Raw genomic sequence first — 16,570 nt, 5'->3', positions numbered from 1 at the left:
ACAGAGCAAGACTCTGACTCCAAAAAAAAAAAAAAAAGACATTTTTTGGACAAACAAAAACACTTAAATATAGGTTAGGTGTTTAGTGCACCACCATGGGTGCAGGACCACAATGGACCCAGCACATGCTTAGTCTTCAGGGTCTGATACGAGCCCCCAACCTCCAGGAACCAACTGTTCGTTCTCCTTGGAACTCTGCGGGCCCTAGTTGATACCATGCAGCCAAGTTTGGCATTCCTGCCTTTCAGCACAAACACGTGCCTGCATACTTTAAAGCAGACATGTATATATTTTGTGTGTGAGAGACAGAATCTTGCTCTGTTTCCCAGGCTGGAGTGCAGTGGCGCAATCTCAGCCCACTGCAACCTCCACCTCCCGGGTTCAAGCAGTTGTCCTGTTTCGGCCTCCCAAATAGCTGGGATTACAGGTGTGTGCCACCACACCCAGCTAATTTTTGTATTTTTAGTAGAGACAGGATGTCACCATGCTGGCCAGGCTGGTCTCAAACTCTTGACCTCAGGTGATCTGCCTGCCTTGGCCCCTCAAAGTGCTGAGATTACAGGCGTGAGCCACCATGCCCGGCCTTAAAGCAGATATTCTTGCCCTCTAGGAGCAAGACCATAACAAAGCGGGGGGCAGGGGGTGCATTCCTGCCCAACAAGTTGGCATCAAACAAAATCATGGGTAAAGACCAATGCTAAATTGTAAAGCAAATCTCTATAACCACTGAAAACAGTAAAATTATGTTCCAAGACATAGTGTTAGAGAATTTCAGGGCTCAAAGAAAGACCAGATATTATTAAATCCAGCCATTTCCAAGCCTAGGGCTGTGTGCACATTCTACAGGGTGGCCTTGTCTTTCTGCATATATTTTGTTAAAACCTCAAAAATTGTGAATTTGCCTTATTAAGACAAAAATGAATTTTTTTCCCTTTCGACTGAAATTTTTTCTCTTTAGGTGGTTAATAATCTTATGTTTTTCTCAATCTGATCAGCAGTTTTCAATTTTTTATTTCTTTTTTTTTGCTCTTCTGCAGACAGTGACTTAAGCAGTTTTCTATTTTGACTAGAAAATGTGAGTAAGCGGCCGGGCACAGTGACTCACGCCTGTAATCCCAGCACTTTGGGAGGCTGAGGTGAGCAGATCACTTGAGGTCAGGAGTTTGAAATCAGCCTGGCCAACATGGTGAAATTCTGCCTCTACTAAAGATACAAAAAAATTAGCCGGGCCTGGTGAGCACCTATAATCCCAGCTACTCAGGAGGCTGAGGCAGGAGAATCACTTGAACCCGGGAGGCAGAGGTTGCAGTGAGCTGAAATCATGCCACCGCACTCCAGCTTGGAAAAGTATAAGTCAATTTCTATTTGGCAAAAATCTTTTAAAATATGGGATCCATAAGAGAAAAAAAGAAGTTAGCAAACGGTTCCATGATAGAGCCAAGACTGGGAACCACTGATTTCATCCAACTGCCCCATGTCTCTATGTGGTCATGGAGGAAATGGAGGGGGCACGGTCATACAGAATTGGTGGTAGAGCTAGGATGGAAACCCAGACTCCTGCTTCAGACCAACACTTTCGCCTCTCACAAGCCTTGTCCCCTGACATTCTGGTAGAGTACGGCCTCACTGGGCCATCAAGTTGACCCAGAGAACACGCACCTACAGTACAGAACTACTGTGGGTGATGCTGGCCTGCCCCAAACAACTATACCTAAGGACACATGTTAAGTGCCTTAATTTTGCTTGTCTTCCTATTTAGGAAGACTGATGACAATACTGTTAAGTACAATTTAGTAATTTGTTTTTTAATTTTTATTTTACTTTACTTTGAGACAGGGTGTCACTCTGTTGCCCAGGCTGGAGTACATACAGCAGGCTGGAGTGTGGTGGCATGATCATAGCTCACTGCAGCCTTGAACTCCTGGCTCAAGTGATCCTCCCACCTCAGCCTCCTGAGTAGCTTGGACTACAGGCACGTGCCACCATGCCCAACTTGTTTATTAATTAATTAATTTATTTATTGAGATCGAGTCTCGCTCTGTCTCCCAGGCTGCAGTGCAATGGCACGATCTTGGCTCACTGCAACCTCTGCCTCCTGGGTTCAAGCAATTCTCCTGCCTCAGCTTCCCCAGTAACTGGGATTACAGGCGTGTACCACCTCTCCTGGCTAATTTTTGTAATTTTAGTAGAGACAGGATTTCGCCTTGTTGCCCAGGCTGGTCTCGAACTGCTGAGCTCAAAGTGATCTACCTGCCTTGGCCTCCCAAAGTGTTGGAATTACAGGCATCATCCACTGTGCCTGGCCTAATTTTATACTTTTAGAGACAGGGTCATGCTCTGTCACCAGGCTGGAGTGCAGTGGTGCAATCATAGCTTACTACAACCTTGAACTCCTGGGCTCAAGCAATCCTCCTGACTCAGACTCCCAAGTAGCCGGGACTACAGGCATGCACCACCATGCTTGGCTAATTTTTTTTTATTTTATAGAAACACAGTCTCACTATGTTGGCCAGGCTGGTCTAGAACTCCTGGCTTCAAGTGATTCCCCTACCTTGTTCTCCAAAAGTGCTGGGATTATAGGGACTAGGCCTACAATTTAGTAATTGCTTACCATGTGCCAGGTAGGCAGGACTTACGAGGTAGGTACTATACTTATCCCCATTTTATGGATGAGGAAACTGAGGCACAGGGAAGCGAAGTGACTTGTCCAAGTTGATACAGCTAGTCAAGGTCAAAGCCGCAACCCACTCCTGAACACGTCTAGAGATGGAGCTCTTTATGATCTGTGATGCCTTGCAATCTCTAAAGGTCTCTGAACGGTACCCATTTTTTATTCTAAGATTTTTTTTCTTGCGCTACTAAAGTTGCAAATCAGGACAGAAGAGCTTTGATAGCCCTCGCTTTCTGATTTTGGGTTCAGCAGCTATAGACACCGCCTGGATTGACGTGCATCTGTGAAAAGCCTCCAGCCACATCTTATTAGCATCTTTGCCCTATAGCAAGAAGCATCCAAATTCGGTATATACATCAAATCATTAAAAATGACCTATCAGGAGTGAAGGAGAGGAGAGGTGTGGAATAAAGGGACTTGCAACATTATAATTAATAAAAATTATATGTGGTCAGGCGCAGTGGCTCACGCCTGTAATCCCAGCACTTTGGGAGGCCAAGGCGGGCAGATCACCTGAGCTCAGGAGTTCAAGACCATCCTGGGCAACATGGTGAAACCCCGTCTCTACTAAAATACAAAAAATTAGCTGGGCATGGTGGCGCATGCCTATAGTCACAGCTACTGGGAGGCTGAGGCACGAGAATCCCTTGAACCCGGGAGGCAGAGGTTGCAGTGTGCCAAGATCATGCCACTGCACTCCATCCTGGGTGACAGAGTGAGGCGGTCTCAAAAATAATAATAATTAAATAAATAAATAAATAAATAAATAGACCAGGCATGGTGGCTCACACCTGTAATCCTAACACTTTGGGAGGCTGAAGCAGGTGGATCACTTGAGGACAGAAGTTCAAAACCAGCCTGGCCAACATGGTGAAACCTTATGTCTACTAAGAACACAAAAAACAGTCGGGGCATGGTGGCTCACCCCTGTAATCCCAGCACTTTGGGAGGCCAAGCTGGGTGGATCACCTGAGTTCAGGAGTTCGAGACCAGCCTGGTCAACATGGTAAAACCTCGTCACTACTAAAAATACAAAAATTAGCCGGGCGTGGTGGCAGGTACCTGTAATCTCAGCTACTCAGGAGGCTGAGGCAGGAGAATTGCTTGAACCCAGGAGGCAGAGGTTGCAGTGAACTGAGACAGTGCCACTGCACTTTAGCCTGGGCGATAGAGCAAGACTCCATCTCAAAAAAAAAAAATTCATCTCAAAAAATAAATAAATAAAAATAAATAAAATGAAAATTATATTGAAATCAGAGGGAAAAATATATATATATATTTTTTCAGACACGGTCTTGCTGTGTTGCCCAGGCTAGAATGCAGTGGTATAATCATAGCTCACTGTAGCCTTGAAATTCCGAAAATATTTTCTCAGTGAAAAAAAATATTCCAGTGATTAGTCTTTCCAAGAATGGCCTGCCTTTTATTTGAGCTGGAAGAACACTAAATTAGGAATCAGAAGGCCGGAATTCTGTCCTGGTTCTGCCACTGACTGGTCTTTTGACCCTGGTAAGTGATTTGTGTTGCGGCCTCTGTTTTCTCATGGGTAACTGTTAACATGAGGAGCTTGGGAGATGCCGTGTAACGCCCATTCTCAGTTGAGTCATGCGTGTCGCCAGAGCAGAGACTCCCGAATCACCTGGCTTCCAATCTGTTGGCTCTGTTCTGACCCTGCTGCATGTACCATGTACCAGGGCCGGCTTTAATGGAGGAAAAATTCTCCATCTGTGTGGGGAATGTGGAAAGAGAGTGTGGGCATCTCAGCTGTTGGTCTGGGGGTGCTGTGGGGTGTCAACAGGCCTCCCGGACAGCACAAAGCATCCCCAGTTCCTGCAGAGTTCAATTTCAAGCAAGGAGCGTGTCCCCAGGATGCCTAAAATGCTAGGCAGACACTGCTGAGCAGTCCCCTGAGTTGAAGTGGGCCTGCCTGAGTCAGGAGCTGGAAAAGAAGTCGAGCAGGTTCCAAGTCACAGGGTAGGCTGACTCAAAACTAATCTTAGCAGCTGTTTCTCAGGCTTTGGACAGTGTGGCCTTTCTCTTCACAGATCACCACGATTTCCTGCTGTCCTCCCGCCCCTTGGACAATTTTAGGTTTATGCTTTGCCAAGAAGTTTTTCAGATTGGGCAGGCAACTGGGTTAATGTCAGTGGCAAACCAGGAGGCACGGGGCTGCCGGTGACATCGTGGTCAAGTGCTGGGAAGTCAGAAAACCACCCACATTAGAATCCTGGCTTTTGGCCGGGCACGGTGGCTCATGCCTATAATCCCAGCACTTTGGGAGGCTGAGGCAGGTGGATCACTTGAGGTCAGGGGTTTGAGACCAGCCTGGCCGACATGGCAAAACTCCATCTCTACTAAAACTACAAAAATTAGCCGGGCATGTTGGCACACACCTGTAATCCCAGCTACTTGGGAGGCTGAGGCAGGAGAACCGCTTGAATGCAGGAGGAGGAGATAAAGTTAGCAGAGTAGTGTGAGCCGAGATCGCACCACTGCAGTTCAGGCAACAGAGTGAGATTCTGTCTCAAAAAAAAAAAAAAGAAGAAGAATCCTGGCTTTGCCTCTTACCGATGGTGTGATCTTGGCGTCCTCTCTGAGCCTTAGTTTCTTTCTTTCTTTCTTTTTTTTTTGAGACGGAATTTCGCTCTTTTGGCACAGGCTGCAGTGCAGTGGCGCAATCTTGCCTCGCTGCAAGCTCTGCCTCCCGGGTTCAAGCGATTCTCCTGCCTCAGCCTCCCAAGTAGCTGGGATTTCAGGCATGCGCCACCACGCCCGGCTAATTTTGTATTTTGAGAAGAGACAGGGTTTCTCTGTGTTAGTCAGGCTGGTCTTGAACTCCCGACCTCAGGTGATCCACCTGCCTCAGCCTCCCAAAGTGCTGGGATTACAGGCATGAGACACCATGCCCTTCTGCCTTAGTTTCTTTATCTGTAAGACAGGGACCACAATTCCTATTTTGTAGGCAGTAGAGGCATAAAACAAGCAAGTCTATTTTTTCCATCTCTCTTGCCTCCCGCCCCTCCTCAAGGCAATCCCATCTGGCTTCCTCTAGCTCTCCCTCAGCTTGCCAGTGACTTCCACAAACCTCAACTCTCCCAATAGCAATGGACATTGCTGACCACATCCCCCTTGTTGAAACTTTTCCATCAGCTTCAATGGCACGCATTTTGTAGGTTTTTCTCTTTCGTTGGGTGATTTTTAGTGTCCCTTCATAAGCCTACCTCCTGTCACTGAACCTGAAGCGCTTGACCACCCTGGCCCTGGTCTTCCTCCCTCCTCTCTGTATTGAAGGAAACCAAAATATTTCACCCCAAAATATACTTCTTTGATATATTTCAAGATGGCTATTCAGAAGGGCTGGAAATACAAGAATAGCTGAAAAACTGTCTTGTGTCGGGGAGATTGGCATCTGCAGAGAAAACTGAGGAGAGCCAGGCACAGTAATCCCAGTACTTTGGGAGGCTGAGGAGGGCGGATCACTTGAGATCAGGAGTTGAAGAACATCCTGGCCAACATGGTGACACCCTGTCTCTACTAAAAATGCAAAAAATTAGCCAGGCATGGCGGTGGGCGCCTGTAGTCCCAGCTGCTGGGGAGGCTGAGGCAGGAGAATGGCGCGAACTTGGGAGGCAGAGCTTGCAGTGAGCTGAGATCGCACCACTGCACTCCAGCCTGGGCGACAGAGCGAGACTCCATCTCAAACAAAAACAAAAACAAACAAACAAAAAAACACTCCATGGATGCAGCCAGGCTTTCTCTGAGCCCTCCCTTGTCCAGATCTAGAAAAGATTAACTGAGAGTCTGAATCTCACACCTTTAAGATGGAAATTTTTTTTCCTCCTCACTGTCACCGAGGCTGGAGTGCAGTGGCACAATCTTGGCTCACTGCAAGCTCCACCTCTGGGGTTCACACCATTCTCCTGCCTCAGCCTCCCAAGTAGCTGGGACTACAGGCACCCGCCACCACGCCCGGCTAAGTTTTTGTATTTTTAGTAGAGACAGGGTTTCACCGAGTTAGCCAGGATGGTCTTGATCTCCTGACTTCGTGATCTGCCCACCTTGGCCTCCCAAAGTGCTGGGATTACAGGCGTGAGCCACCGCACCCAGCCTTTTTTTTTTTTTTTTTTTTTTTGAGAAAGAGTCTCACTCTGTTGCCCAGGCTGGAGTGCAATGGTGCGATCTTGGCTCACTATAGCCTCCACCTCCCCGGGTTCAAGTGATTCTTGGGCCTCAGCCTCCCGAGCAGCTGGGATCACAGGCACATGCCAACACACCCAGCTAATTTTTGTATTTTTAATAGAGCCAGGGTTTCGCTATGTTGGCCAGGCTGGTCTCCAACTCCTGAGCTCAAGCAATCCTCCTGCCTTGGCCTCCCAAAGTGCTGGAATTACAGGTGTGAGCCACTGCGCCTGGCCAAGTCTGACACCTTTAAAGGTCTGACAGAAACATTTATCATCCATTCTCTCTGAGGGCTGCTACACGTGAGGTTTCATTTACATCCCAAGACCCCCTTTGCTGACCCCCTTTGGGATGAGTTCAAACTCAGAACTCATCCCAAATCCAAATCATAATTGTCCCGGGTCCCACCGTTGCCTACTTACTTACTTTAGAAACCTGAGGCTAGGCGCTGTGGTTCACGCCTGTAATCCTAGTACTGTGGGAGGCCGAGGTGGGTGGATCACCTGAGGTTAGGAGTTTGAGACCAGCCTGGCCAGCATGGTGAAACCATCTCAACTAAAAATACAAAAATTAGCTGGGGGGCCTGGTGGCAGGCACCTATAATCCCAGCTACTCAAGAAGCTGAGGCAGGAGAATCGCTTGAACCTGGGGGAGGGAGGTTGCAGTGAGCCAAGATCACACCACTTCACTCCAGCCTGGGAGACAGAGAAAAACTCTATCTCAAAATAAAATTAAAAAAACAAAAAAAGAAACCTTGAGTCAGACCTCTCTCTTTTCCACTGTCTTTGAATCGTGTTGCTTGTGCCTCCTGGAGCACATAGCCACCCACCCACAGCCCTAACCCCAGCCTCCATGGCACCTCTCTGACCTCATCTCCTTCCACGCCGTCTTGGTCTCCCCACTCCTGCTGTCTACACTCGGCTTGTCCTCACTGTGCCCTGCTCAGAATCCAGCTCCTCCCCGACATCCTCCTCTCCATTATTCAGGTCTCTGCTTAAGCCTTTCTCTTAGAGGCCTTTGATGACCACCTTCTGTAAATCCCATTCCCTTTCTTTGTCACCCCGGCTCCAGTGCAGTGGCTTGATCATAGCTCACTGTAGCCTCGACCTCCTGGGCTCAGGCAATCCTCCTCCATGAGCCTCCTGAGAAGCTGGGACCACAGGTGCGTGTCACCACTCCCGGCTATGTTGCCCAGGCTGGTCTCGAACTCCTGGGCTCAAGTGATCCTCACACCTTGGCCTTCCAGAGTGCTGGGATTACAGGCATGAGCCACCGTGCCCAGCCACCCTGCATTACTCTTAATACGCTTAACACTTTTACCGCCATCTGACATGCATTCGTCATTTTCCATGCTAGGTGAGCTAATGTGAACACAGTCACTGCTACATCCCTAACAACTTGCATTCAGGAAGCACTCAGTAAATATACGCTGGGTGGATGATTCCATTTCTCTGCATTTCCACAGCTACCACCCCATTCCCAGGCACCCCACAGACTCCTAATTGACTTCGCCACAACTTCGTTTTGCTCTCCAATCCATTTCCTAGTTGTCTTTTCAAACACAATTTTGATCCTGTTATTCCCCTGTTCAAAACCCTTCAAAGTGCTCCTCGATGTCCTGAAAATAAAGTCCAAACTCCTGAGCCACGGTCCTGTGTGATCTGGCCCTCCTCCCTCTGCGTCTTTCCCCTGCCCAGCCATGTTGGTCCCAGTAGCTCAGACCTACCAGTCTTTCAGCACCTCCCCATCCATCGAGCCACAGCTGAAACACGGGGCAGGACAGTGCAGCAGTGAAGAGCCTGACTCCAGCGCGAGGTTTTGCAGGCTGGGATCTCAACCCACTTGTAGCACTGGGACCTTGGGCAGGATACTTAAAGCTCTTTGCTCTTCAGTTTCCTGATCTGTGGGAAAAAAACACTAGTCCTACCTCACAGGGTTGCTATGAGGGTTTATAAAGCACGAGCCCACAGGAAGGGCTGAACGTTACTATTCTTGGGGACATCTTCCCTGGCACCCCAGACCACATTAAATTGCCCCATTAAACAAGTTCACAGTACCCGGCTATGCCCCTTTAAACTTTCATCCAATGATTTCTGCCTCCCTGCCCCCAGCATGGGTGGATCAGCAAAGGGTACTGCCTCTGTCATGTTCATAGCTGTGTCCCAGTGCCTAGCACAGTGCAGGTCACAGTAAATGCAAAACACATGTCCTTCCCTGAACAGGGCTGCCTTTAGACCAGGCACACAGAGGGGCACAGATCTGGTCCTAGCCACCTCCCAAGGTGTTCAGTCTGTTTTGTTTTTTTTTTTTTTTTTTTTGAGATGGAGTCTTGCTCTTGTCGCCCAGGCTGGAGTGCAGTGGCGCGATCTCGGCTCACTGCAAGCTCCGCCTCCCAGGTTCACGACATTCTCCTGCCTCAGCCTCCTGAGTAGCTGGGACTACAGGCACTCGCCACCATGCATGGCTACTTTTTTTCTATTTTTAGTAGAGACGGGGTTTCACGGTGTTAGCCAGGATGGTCTCGATCCCCTGACCTCATGATCCGCCCGTCTCGGCCTCCCAAAGTGCTGGGATTACAGGCGTGAGCCACCGCGCCCGGCCCGGTGTTCAGTCTTAAAAGCCATTCAATTTGCTTCCAAACCGAAGTGCCTGTCCCTCAACGAGCTCCATGGGTGTGACCATCCCAGCACTAAGCACCCAGTCAGCAGTAGTGCTGCCAACGACCACTGCCTCACTGAGCCCTTCAGCAGCACTTAAACAATAAGCACCCTGTGACGTTCCTAGGGAAGGAGGCAGAACAAGCTCTACTGGATGTCAATTCAAACATCTCGACTTCAGAGGTTTGACCTAGTAGGCTTGGAACACGATTTGGTGGTTCTTAAGCAGGAAGGGAAGTCCTTGATCTGTCTCTCATAGTAGACTCTAATCCCTACTAGGCAACCCCAAGAAAGAAGATGCAGACACACAGCAGTGAGAAAGCACGCGTCTTTATGGAGCTGTGTCAGCAAAAGGCAAAGCTGTCAGGTGCCCATCTCCACCTCCACCACCTCTGCCCAGGCGCCGAGGCCCATGTCCTTATGGATTAGCACCAGGCTGGGGGTGGCACCCGGCTCCTCTGGCACCACAAAGCACTTCTCCTGGCTTTCTGAAATGGTGACCTCAACAACATCCCTGGTGGGGGAGACTTCCTCCTGTGTGTGTGTGTCCGGCGGTTGTGGCTCAGCCTGCAGCAGCACCACGGTGGGCTCAGAAGCAGCAGAAGGCACAGAGGGTGGGCTGCAGGGTGCCTCGGGCCGGTGACTAAGCTGGTGCCGCCTGAGGCTCTGCGGGAGGGTGTAGCCCATACCACAGGTGGGGCAGCGGTAGGGCTTGTCCTCCAAGTGAGATTTGAGGTGGCGCCGCAGCTTGGTGGCCAGCGTGTAGGCACGGCCACACTGGGGACAGGGAAAGGGCCTCTCTCCGGAGTGCAGGCGCTCGTGAGCTCGGAGCGTGTGTGGGTCTCGGAGGGCCTTGCCACACACCGGGCACAAGTGGGCCTCCCCGGTGTGTGAGATGAGATGGCGCCGCAGTTCAGGCAGCTGGGGGAAGGCATCGGCACAGTGTGGGCAGCGGTAAGGACGCTCCCCAGTGTGGAGCCGCAAATGCCCACGCAGGTTGCCCCGCTGACGGAACGCCCGGCCACAGTGCGGGCACAGGAAGGGCTTTTCTCCTGTATGGAGCCTCATATGGTTCCGCAGGGAGCCCTGGTTGGCCAGGGGCCGCCCACACACAGGGCACGGGCAAGGGGCAGGGGCAGCTGGCACCTGGTGGGTCTTGCGATGCAGCCGCAGGGAGGGCCGGCGGGCAAAGGCCTTGCCACACTGGTCACAAGCAAAGGGCCGGGCACCTGAATGTACCACCTGGTGCTCTTTGAGGTCTCGCTGGGTGCCATAGGCCTTGTCGCATTGTGGGCAGGGGAAGGGCCGCACCCCACGGTGGCCCAGCATATGGGCTTTGAAGCTCTCCTCTGAGCTATAGCTCTTGCCACACTCAGTGCAAAGAAAGGGCTTGTGGCCTGTGTGCACAAATGCATGCTTCTTTAGGTGGCACAGCTGCAGGAATGCCTTGCCACACTCTCCACACCGGTACCGTCGCCCCTGCTTTGGGGAGGTTTCTGCTGGGCCAGGAGGGCTCCGCGAGAGTGTAGGGAAGCCAGGCTGCTGGGCTCCAGGCTCTGGGGTCTTTGCTCTGGGTGGGCACTGATCACTGGGGCTGTGTAACTTCTTGGCCAGGTAGCCACGCAGCTGGGTGCCCCTGGCAGAAGATGAGAAACTGGCTCCACTGCCACCTGGGTCCTGCTGGGTAGCCAAGTTGCTCTGAAGTTCAGGTGGCATCTGTGCCTGGGGTGGGTATTCCTCATCCACATCGCCATCCTGAAGCAATGGGCCAAGTGACTGGCTATCCTTGGAAAGTCGGTCCTGGGTTGGGAACTTAAGTCCAGGGCTCACCATACTCTCTGCTTGGATGCCAGAGGGTGACTGGGAACCAGGATCTGCAAGGCAAGGATGGGGTGCTGGGGTTAGGGAGCTTCAATGCAGATGGCGTTACCAGGGAATTACAGGATCAGATGTTTTCTCCCACCCAGCCCCTGGGCCTTAGAGGGATCAATGATACCAATCTCTTCCCTGGAGCATGGGGTGCACACTCCATATATCTTCCTGTCCAGCCTTAGGCGCCTTTTGGAGAAGCACTCCTGAGAGCCATGGGGTCCCGGCCATCTGGATAATCGCTAGAATAAGGCCATCCCAGATGAAGAATCCCCTTGTTCGCCCCCTGGAGACACATATTTAGGATGTGATTCAAGACCCCCTTCCAGAAGTGAGGAGCGCCTCTGCCCGGCCGTCCCGTCTGGGAAGTGAGGAGCACCTCTGCCCGGCCGCCCATCGTCTGGGATGTGAGGAGCGCCTCTGCCCGGTCGCCCATCGTCTGGGATGTGAGGAGCGCCTCTGCCCGGCTGCCCATGGTCTGGGATGTGAGGAGCGCCTCTGCCGGCTGCCCATGGTCTGGGATGTGAGGAGCGCCTCTGCCCGGCCGCCCCGTCTGGGAAGAAGTGAGGAGTGTCTCTGCCCAGCTGTCCCGTCTGGGAAGTGAGGAGCACCTCTGCCCGGCCGCCCCGTCTGGGAAGTGAGGAGCGCCTCTGCCCGGCCGCCCCGTCTGGGAAGAAGTGAGGAGCGCCTCTGCCCATCCGCCCCATCTGGGAAGAAGTGAGGAGCGTCTCTGCCTGGCCGTCCCGTCTGGGATGTGAGGAGCGTCTCTGCCCGGCCGCCCCGTCTGGGAATGAGGAGCACCTCTGCCCAGCCACCCATTGTCTGGGATGTGAGGAGCACCTCTGCCCGGCCGCCCCATCGTCTGGGAAGTGAGGAGCGTCTCTGCCCGGCCGCCCCGTCTGGGAAGTGAGGAGCGCCTCTGCCCGGCTGCCCCGTCTGGGAAGTGAGGAGCGCCTCTTCCCCGCCGCCCATCGTCTGGGAAGTGAGGAGCGCCTCTGCCCGGCCGCCCCGTCTAGGAAGTGAGGAGCACCTGTGCCCGGCCGCCCATTGTCTGGGAAGTGAGGAGCGCCTCTGCCTGGCCGCCCCATCTGGGAAGTGGGGAGCGCCTCTGCCCGGCCGCCCCGTCTGGAAGGTCTACCAGAGGCCATACGCAATGTGGGGGCTGGACGTGGTGGCTCACGCCTGTAGTCCCAGCACTCTAGGAGGCCGAGGGTTGATCACTTGAGGCTAGGAGTTCGAGACCAGCCTGGCCAACATGGCGAAACATATGAAAAATGTAACAGACAAACCAACCAACCAACCCAGCAACAACAAAACAGGTCTACCCTGGAGTCATACTCTAATTTTTTCTATTTTCCTCCCTTTCTGATCCTTTATCCCACTTTCCTTTTCTTCCTCTTCCTTCTCCTTCTTCTTTGTCAAATAGAGGATTGAGTTATTATCATTGATCCATACAAAGTCCCTCTCTCATTTATTTTGTTTAATTCCTACCCCCCATTTCTATTCCCCGTCTTCCCATGTGCAACCTCCCTAATATGTTTGATATGCATCTTTTTGTTTGTATGTATTTTTAGAAAATATTGTTTTGTGTGCAAAAAAAAATTAATAATAAAACTGGCAGGTCTTCAGGAAAAAAAAAGAGTACAAAATTACAGTTAGATGAGAGTAAGTTCTGGTGTTCTATAGCACAATAGGGTGACTCTAGTAAATGATATTATAGTGTATATTTCTAAATATCTAAATAACTAGAAAAGAGGGGGCTGAATGTTCTCACCACAAAGAAATGATGAGTGTCTGAGGTGATGAATATGCTGAACACCATGATTTGATCATCATACATTATACACATGTATCGAAACTTCCCTCTGTACCCCACAAATAATGTACAATTATTATGTATCAATTAAAAACAAAATAAAAAGTGCTCCCACTGGTCAAAAAAAAAAAAAAAAAAAAAGACCCCCTTCCAGCTGGGCGCGGTGGCTCACACCTGTAATCCTAGCACTTTGGGAGGCCGAGACAGGCAGATCACTTGAGGCCAGGAGTTCGAGACTAGCCTGGCTGACATGGTGAAACCCCATCTCTACTAAAAATACAAAAAAATTAGCTGAGGCTGAGACAGGAGAATCACCTGAACCTGGGAGGCAGAGGTTGCAGCGAGCTGAGACCACGCCATTGCACTCCAGCCTGGGCGACAGAGTGAGACTCCATCTCAAAAAAAAAAAACAACAACAACAAAACAAAACAAAAAAAACCCCTTTCCACCTTAGCTCATCTGTGATATAAAAGAACCCCCACACCAGAGAGAAGAAACATGGGAGGCTGGAAACCCTGTACGTACAAAGCTTACTCTCTTCCTTACTATTCCAGGAAGCTCTTAGGAAGGTAAAAGTTGCAAATATCTATATTGTTACTCCAAAGAACAGACCCGCCGCTCTTCGACAGAAAGCAACGAATGACAATTTATAGTCTGAGACTGTCCTTTGCCTGAAAATTCTAGCCTTGCTGTATCTACCAACCCTAAGCTATTCAGTCATAATCCTTACCAGATACTAATCAAGCCCCACCCTCCTATCCCATGTTGAAAGATCCACCTTAAAACAGATTTTGAAAAGCTACTAAGACTCTATAGTGTCCTTCCTTACTGCAATGAGCCATAAACTCTGCTTTATCTTATCAACAGGTTGTTTTGGTGGGGAAATTGCTGGGGAACCAGCATTTATTTGACACATACCTGTGCAAGGTTCTGCTGCATCCTCCCCAGGGGAGGCCACTTCCTGCTCTACAGCAGACTCCACTTCTGTCACCACTTCTACAGCTGCCTCTTTGTCCAGCCCGGGCTGGGTGAGAATTGGGCCCTCAGAGGAAGGCCGGGGCCACAGCAGTAGTTCAGAGCCTGGCAGCACCAGCTGGTACACTTGCAGATGGAGCCTCTCGCTGATCCGCACTGGGGCCACGTTTCCCTCACTCTCCAGCCTGCCCCACTGCACCAAGCTGCAAAGCAAAGTAACAGCCAGCTAGGAGATGCTCACTATTCAAGTGGGCTTCCCCGAAAGCCCCAGTCCCCAAGCAGTCTGGGTCCTAAAGGACGCTGTGCCTTCGGAACATTCACTGCAAAAGAGCACTGAATAGGGAATGACAGTCAGCGCCGGGTTCCATCCCAAGCCACAACAGAAAACCTCAAAGGAACGAATATGCATGACACACTCTCCTCTGACTTACCTAGTCCAGCCAGAACTCTGCTCACAGGCACACACGTCTCCCCATGGGCCTAATGACAGGTTCTGAAATAAACCAACAAAAGTCCTTCTCAAATGTGTTCGAGGGGGTCAGGTAGGAATAAAAAAAGAAACTAGATGAAACTTTCCTGGAACAAATTTAAGGTGAAACTCCTGGAAGGTTAGAAGCCTCTGGTTCTCCTCTAACAGGACAGTGCTGTCTGATTATTCATTCAGTAAGGACCAAAAAGTCTGTCTCCTCACCTCCCTCCCAAGGGTATGGAGAATTACTAAATTGAACACATTACTGTCTTCCAGTGAGTACTAAACAGAAAAAGTAATAAGGAACACCAGCTTTTTAAAATGGTATTTATTGGGCCAGGCACAGTGGCTCACACCTGTAATCTCTCAGCACTTTGGGAGGCCCAGGCAGGCGGATTATGTGAGGCCAAGAGTTTGAGACCAGCCTCACCAACATGGTGAAACCCTGTCTCTACTAAAAATACAAAAATTAGCTGGGTGTGGTGGTGCACACCTGTAACCCCAGCTACTTGGGAGGCTGAGGCAGGAGAATCACTTAAACCTGGGAAGTGGAGGTTGCAGTAAGGCGAGATCATGCCACTGCACTCCAGCCTGGGCGACAAAGCAAGACTGTCTAAGAAAAAAGAAAAATAAATAAAATAAAATGGTATTGTGCAGTGAAACCTTTTATCTTCACTATTTCATCAGCTCCTCCATATAATCGCAAGAGAGCCACAGCTTTGTTTCACAGATGAATTAAATGCGGCACGTAATTTAACCAGCTAGGTGACAAGGCTGGAATTTGATCCCATGCTTTCTTAATTCCAAAAACCTTAGCTCTTGACCTTCCTCACTCACTGCTGACACTGTATGATTCCAGCTTTCAACAACTTTTCAAACCTCGATTCTTTAACTACTGCTGCTGAGACAGTCCTGAAGAGAAGGGACAAGACTATCTCCTATCTCTTGACATACTCTCTTTCTTCAAATTGAAAAGCTGTCTAGAAATGTCCAAACCTCCCCTACATGTTCAAGGGCGGAGAGAAGTCGCTCTATCCTTCAATACCTCCTCCTGCCGTGGCTTTACTCCCTCGACCTTCTCCTTGGAGGCAGACTCTTCTTCCAGCGGCCCCCACAGCAGGCCGGGCTGCAGGGGCTCCCCGACACACCAGACCCCCAAGCGCTGTTCCTTGGCGAGAGAGGGGCCAAGGGCCAAGCCCCGGGGAAGGCTCTTTAAAGCGAGAATGGCTCGGGTCGGCCCGGGTGGGACGTCTTTGAGGCCCCGGGTACAGCCTTCTCCGGAAGGGTTCCAGTCCAGGCCTAGGCGCGGCTCGCGGGCTGCAGGGAGAAGGGAAGACGATGAGGGAAGCCGCCCAAGAAGGTGGGAGGTGGGGAAAGGTGTGGGAGGAAACCGCAGGTCCAGCTGGGCTTGCGGAGCCCGAGGGACAGGTGAGGGCTCTAAGGGGGGCCCTGAAAGGTTTGAGGACGCTCAAGGGCTCTTCAGAAGCCCCCAGCGACTCTGAGGGCACTGGAGGATCCTGGGATCGGGAGGAGAGGAGACTGAGGGGAAAGCTGACCAGAGAGCGTCAGATCCACCTGGGCCAAGGTTGAGGGTCGCGGACATAGCAGGTCACTCACCGAGTTGCAGCGCCTTCTTCCCCTCCGAGAGCAGCTCCTCCGCCTCCTCCATTCCGGGTCAGAAAGCCTCCCTACGCCGGAAGTGAGCGTCGTCTTCTCAGCTCCTCCAGGAAACAGTCACGGACTTCCAAATTTTTTTCTCAGGAAAGAAGCCTCAGTGTCGGACCTCATTGGTGCACAGGACTGGGAGCTTGGGAGTACTGGGGAGGCAAAACTCTGTCCGAGAGCAATGCGAACCTCGGATTCCGGAGGTGCACCAGTGATTCGACTAGCTGGGAAAGCGGAACTAATTGTTCCAGCCACCTCTTTTTGGGAGT

The 16,570-nt window shown here is 50.9% G+C and overlaps 1 protein-coding gene across 1 annotated transcript; it reads right to left on the bottom strand.

Annotated features, from left to right (window-relative positions):
• Window positions 1-9,817: 9,817 nt before the first annotated feature.
• On the bottom strand, window positions 9,818-16,562 carry ZNF408 (zinc finger protein 408). The gene is made up of 5 exons (XM_003278956.2): window positions 16,254-16,562; window positions 15,682-15,953; window positions 14,599-14,660; window positions 14,111-14,370; window positions 9,818-11,381 (listed from the first exon to the last, which is right to left on the bottom strand). Exons 1-5 carry the CDS (start codon window positions 16,303-16,305, stop codon window positions 9,871-9,873), a joined length of 2,157 nt encoding a protein of 718 aa, XP_003279004.2. The 5' UTR covers window positions 16,306-16,562; the 3' UTR covers window positions 9,818-9,870.
• Between the last annotated feature and the right edge of the window lie 8 nt (window positions 16,563-16,570).

Source organism: Nomascus leucogenys, chromosome 15 (assembly GCF_006542625.1).
Source record: "Nomascus leucogenys isolate Asia chromosome 15, Asia_NLE_v1, whole genome shotgun sequence".
NCBI classification, from domain to species: domain Eukaryota; kingdom Metazoa; phylum Chordata; class Mammalia; order Primates; family Hylobatidae; genus Nomascus; species Nomascus leucogenys.
This window is presented reverse-complemented; position numbering and strand designations above follow the sequence as displayed.

What these genes read in the sequence shown, in the direction of transcription:
- ZNF408 (XM_003278956.2), bottom strand. Translation starts at nt 16,305, where the DNA reads ATGGAGGAGGCGGAGGAGCTGCTCTCGGAGGGGAAGAAGGCGCTGCAA. An exon ending in TAAAGCCACGGCAGGAGGAG is followed by an intron (nt 14,661 to 15,681) that starts GTATTGAAGGAT and finishes GGTTTATTTCAG; the next exon opens with AACCTGTCATTAGGCCCATG. An exon ending in CAGAGTTCTGGCTGGACTAG is followed by an intron (nt 14,371 to 14,598) that starts GTAAGTCAGAGG and finishes TTTGCTTTGCAG; the next exon opens with CTTGGTGCAGTGGGGCAGGC.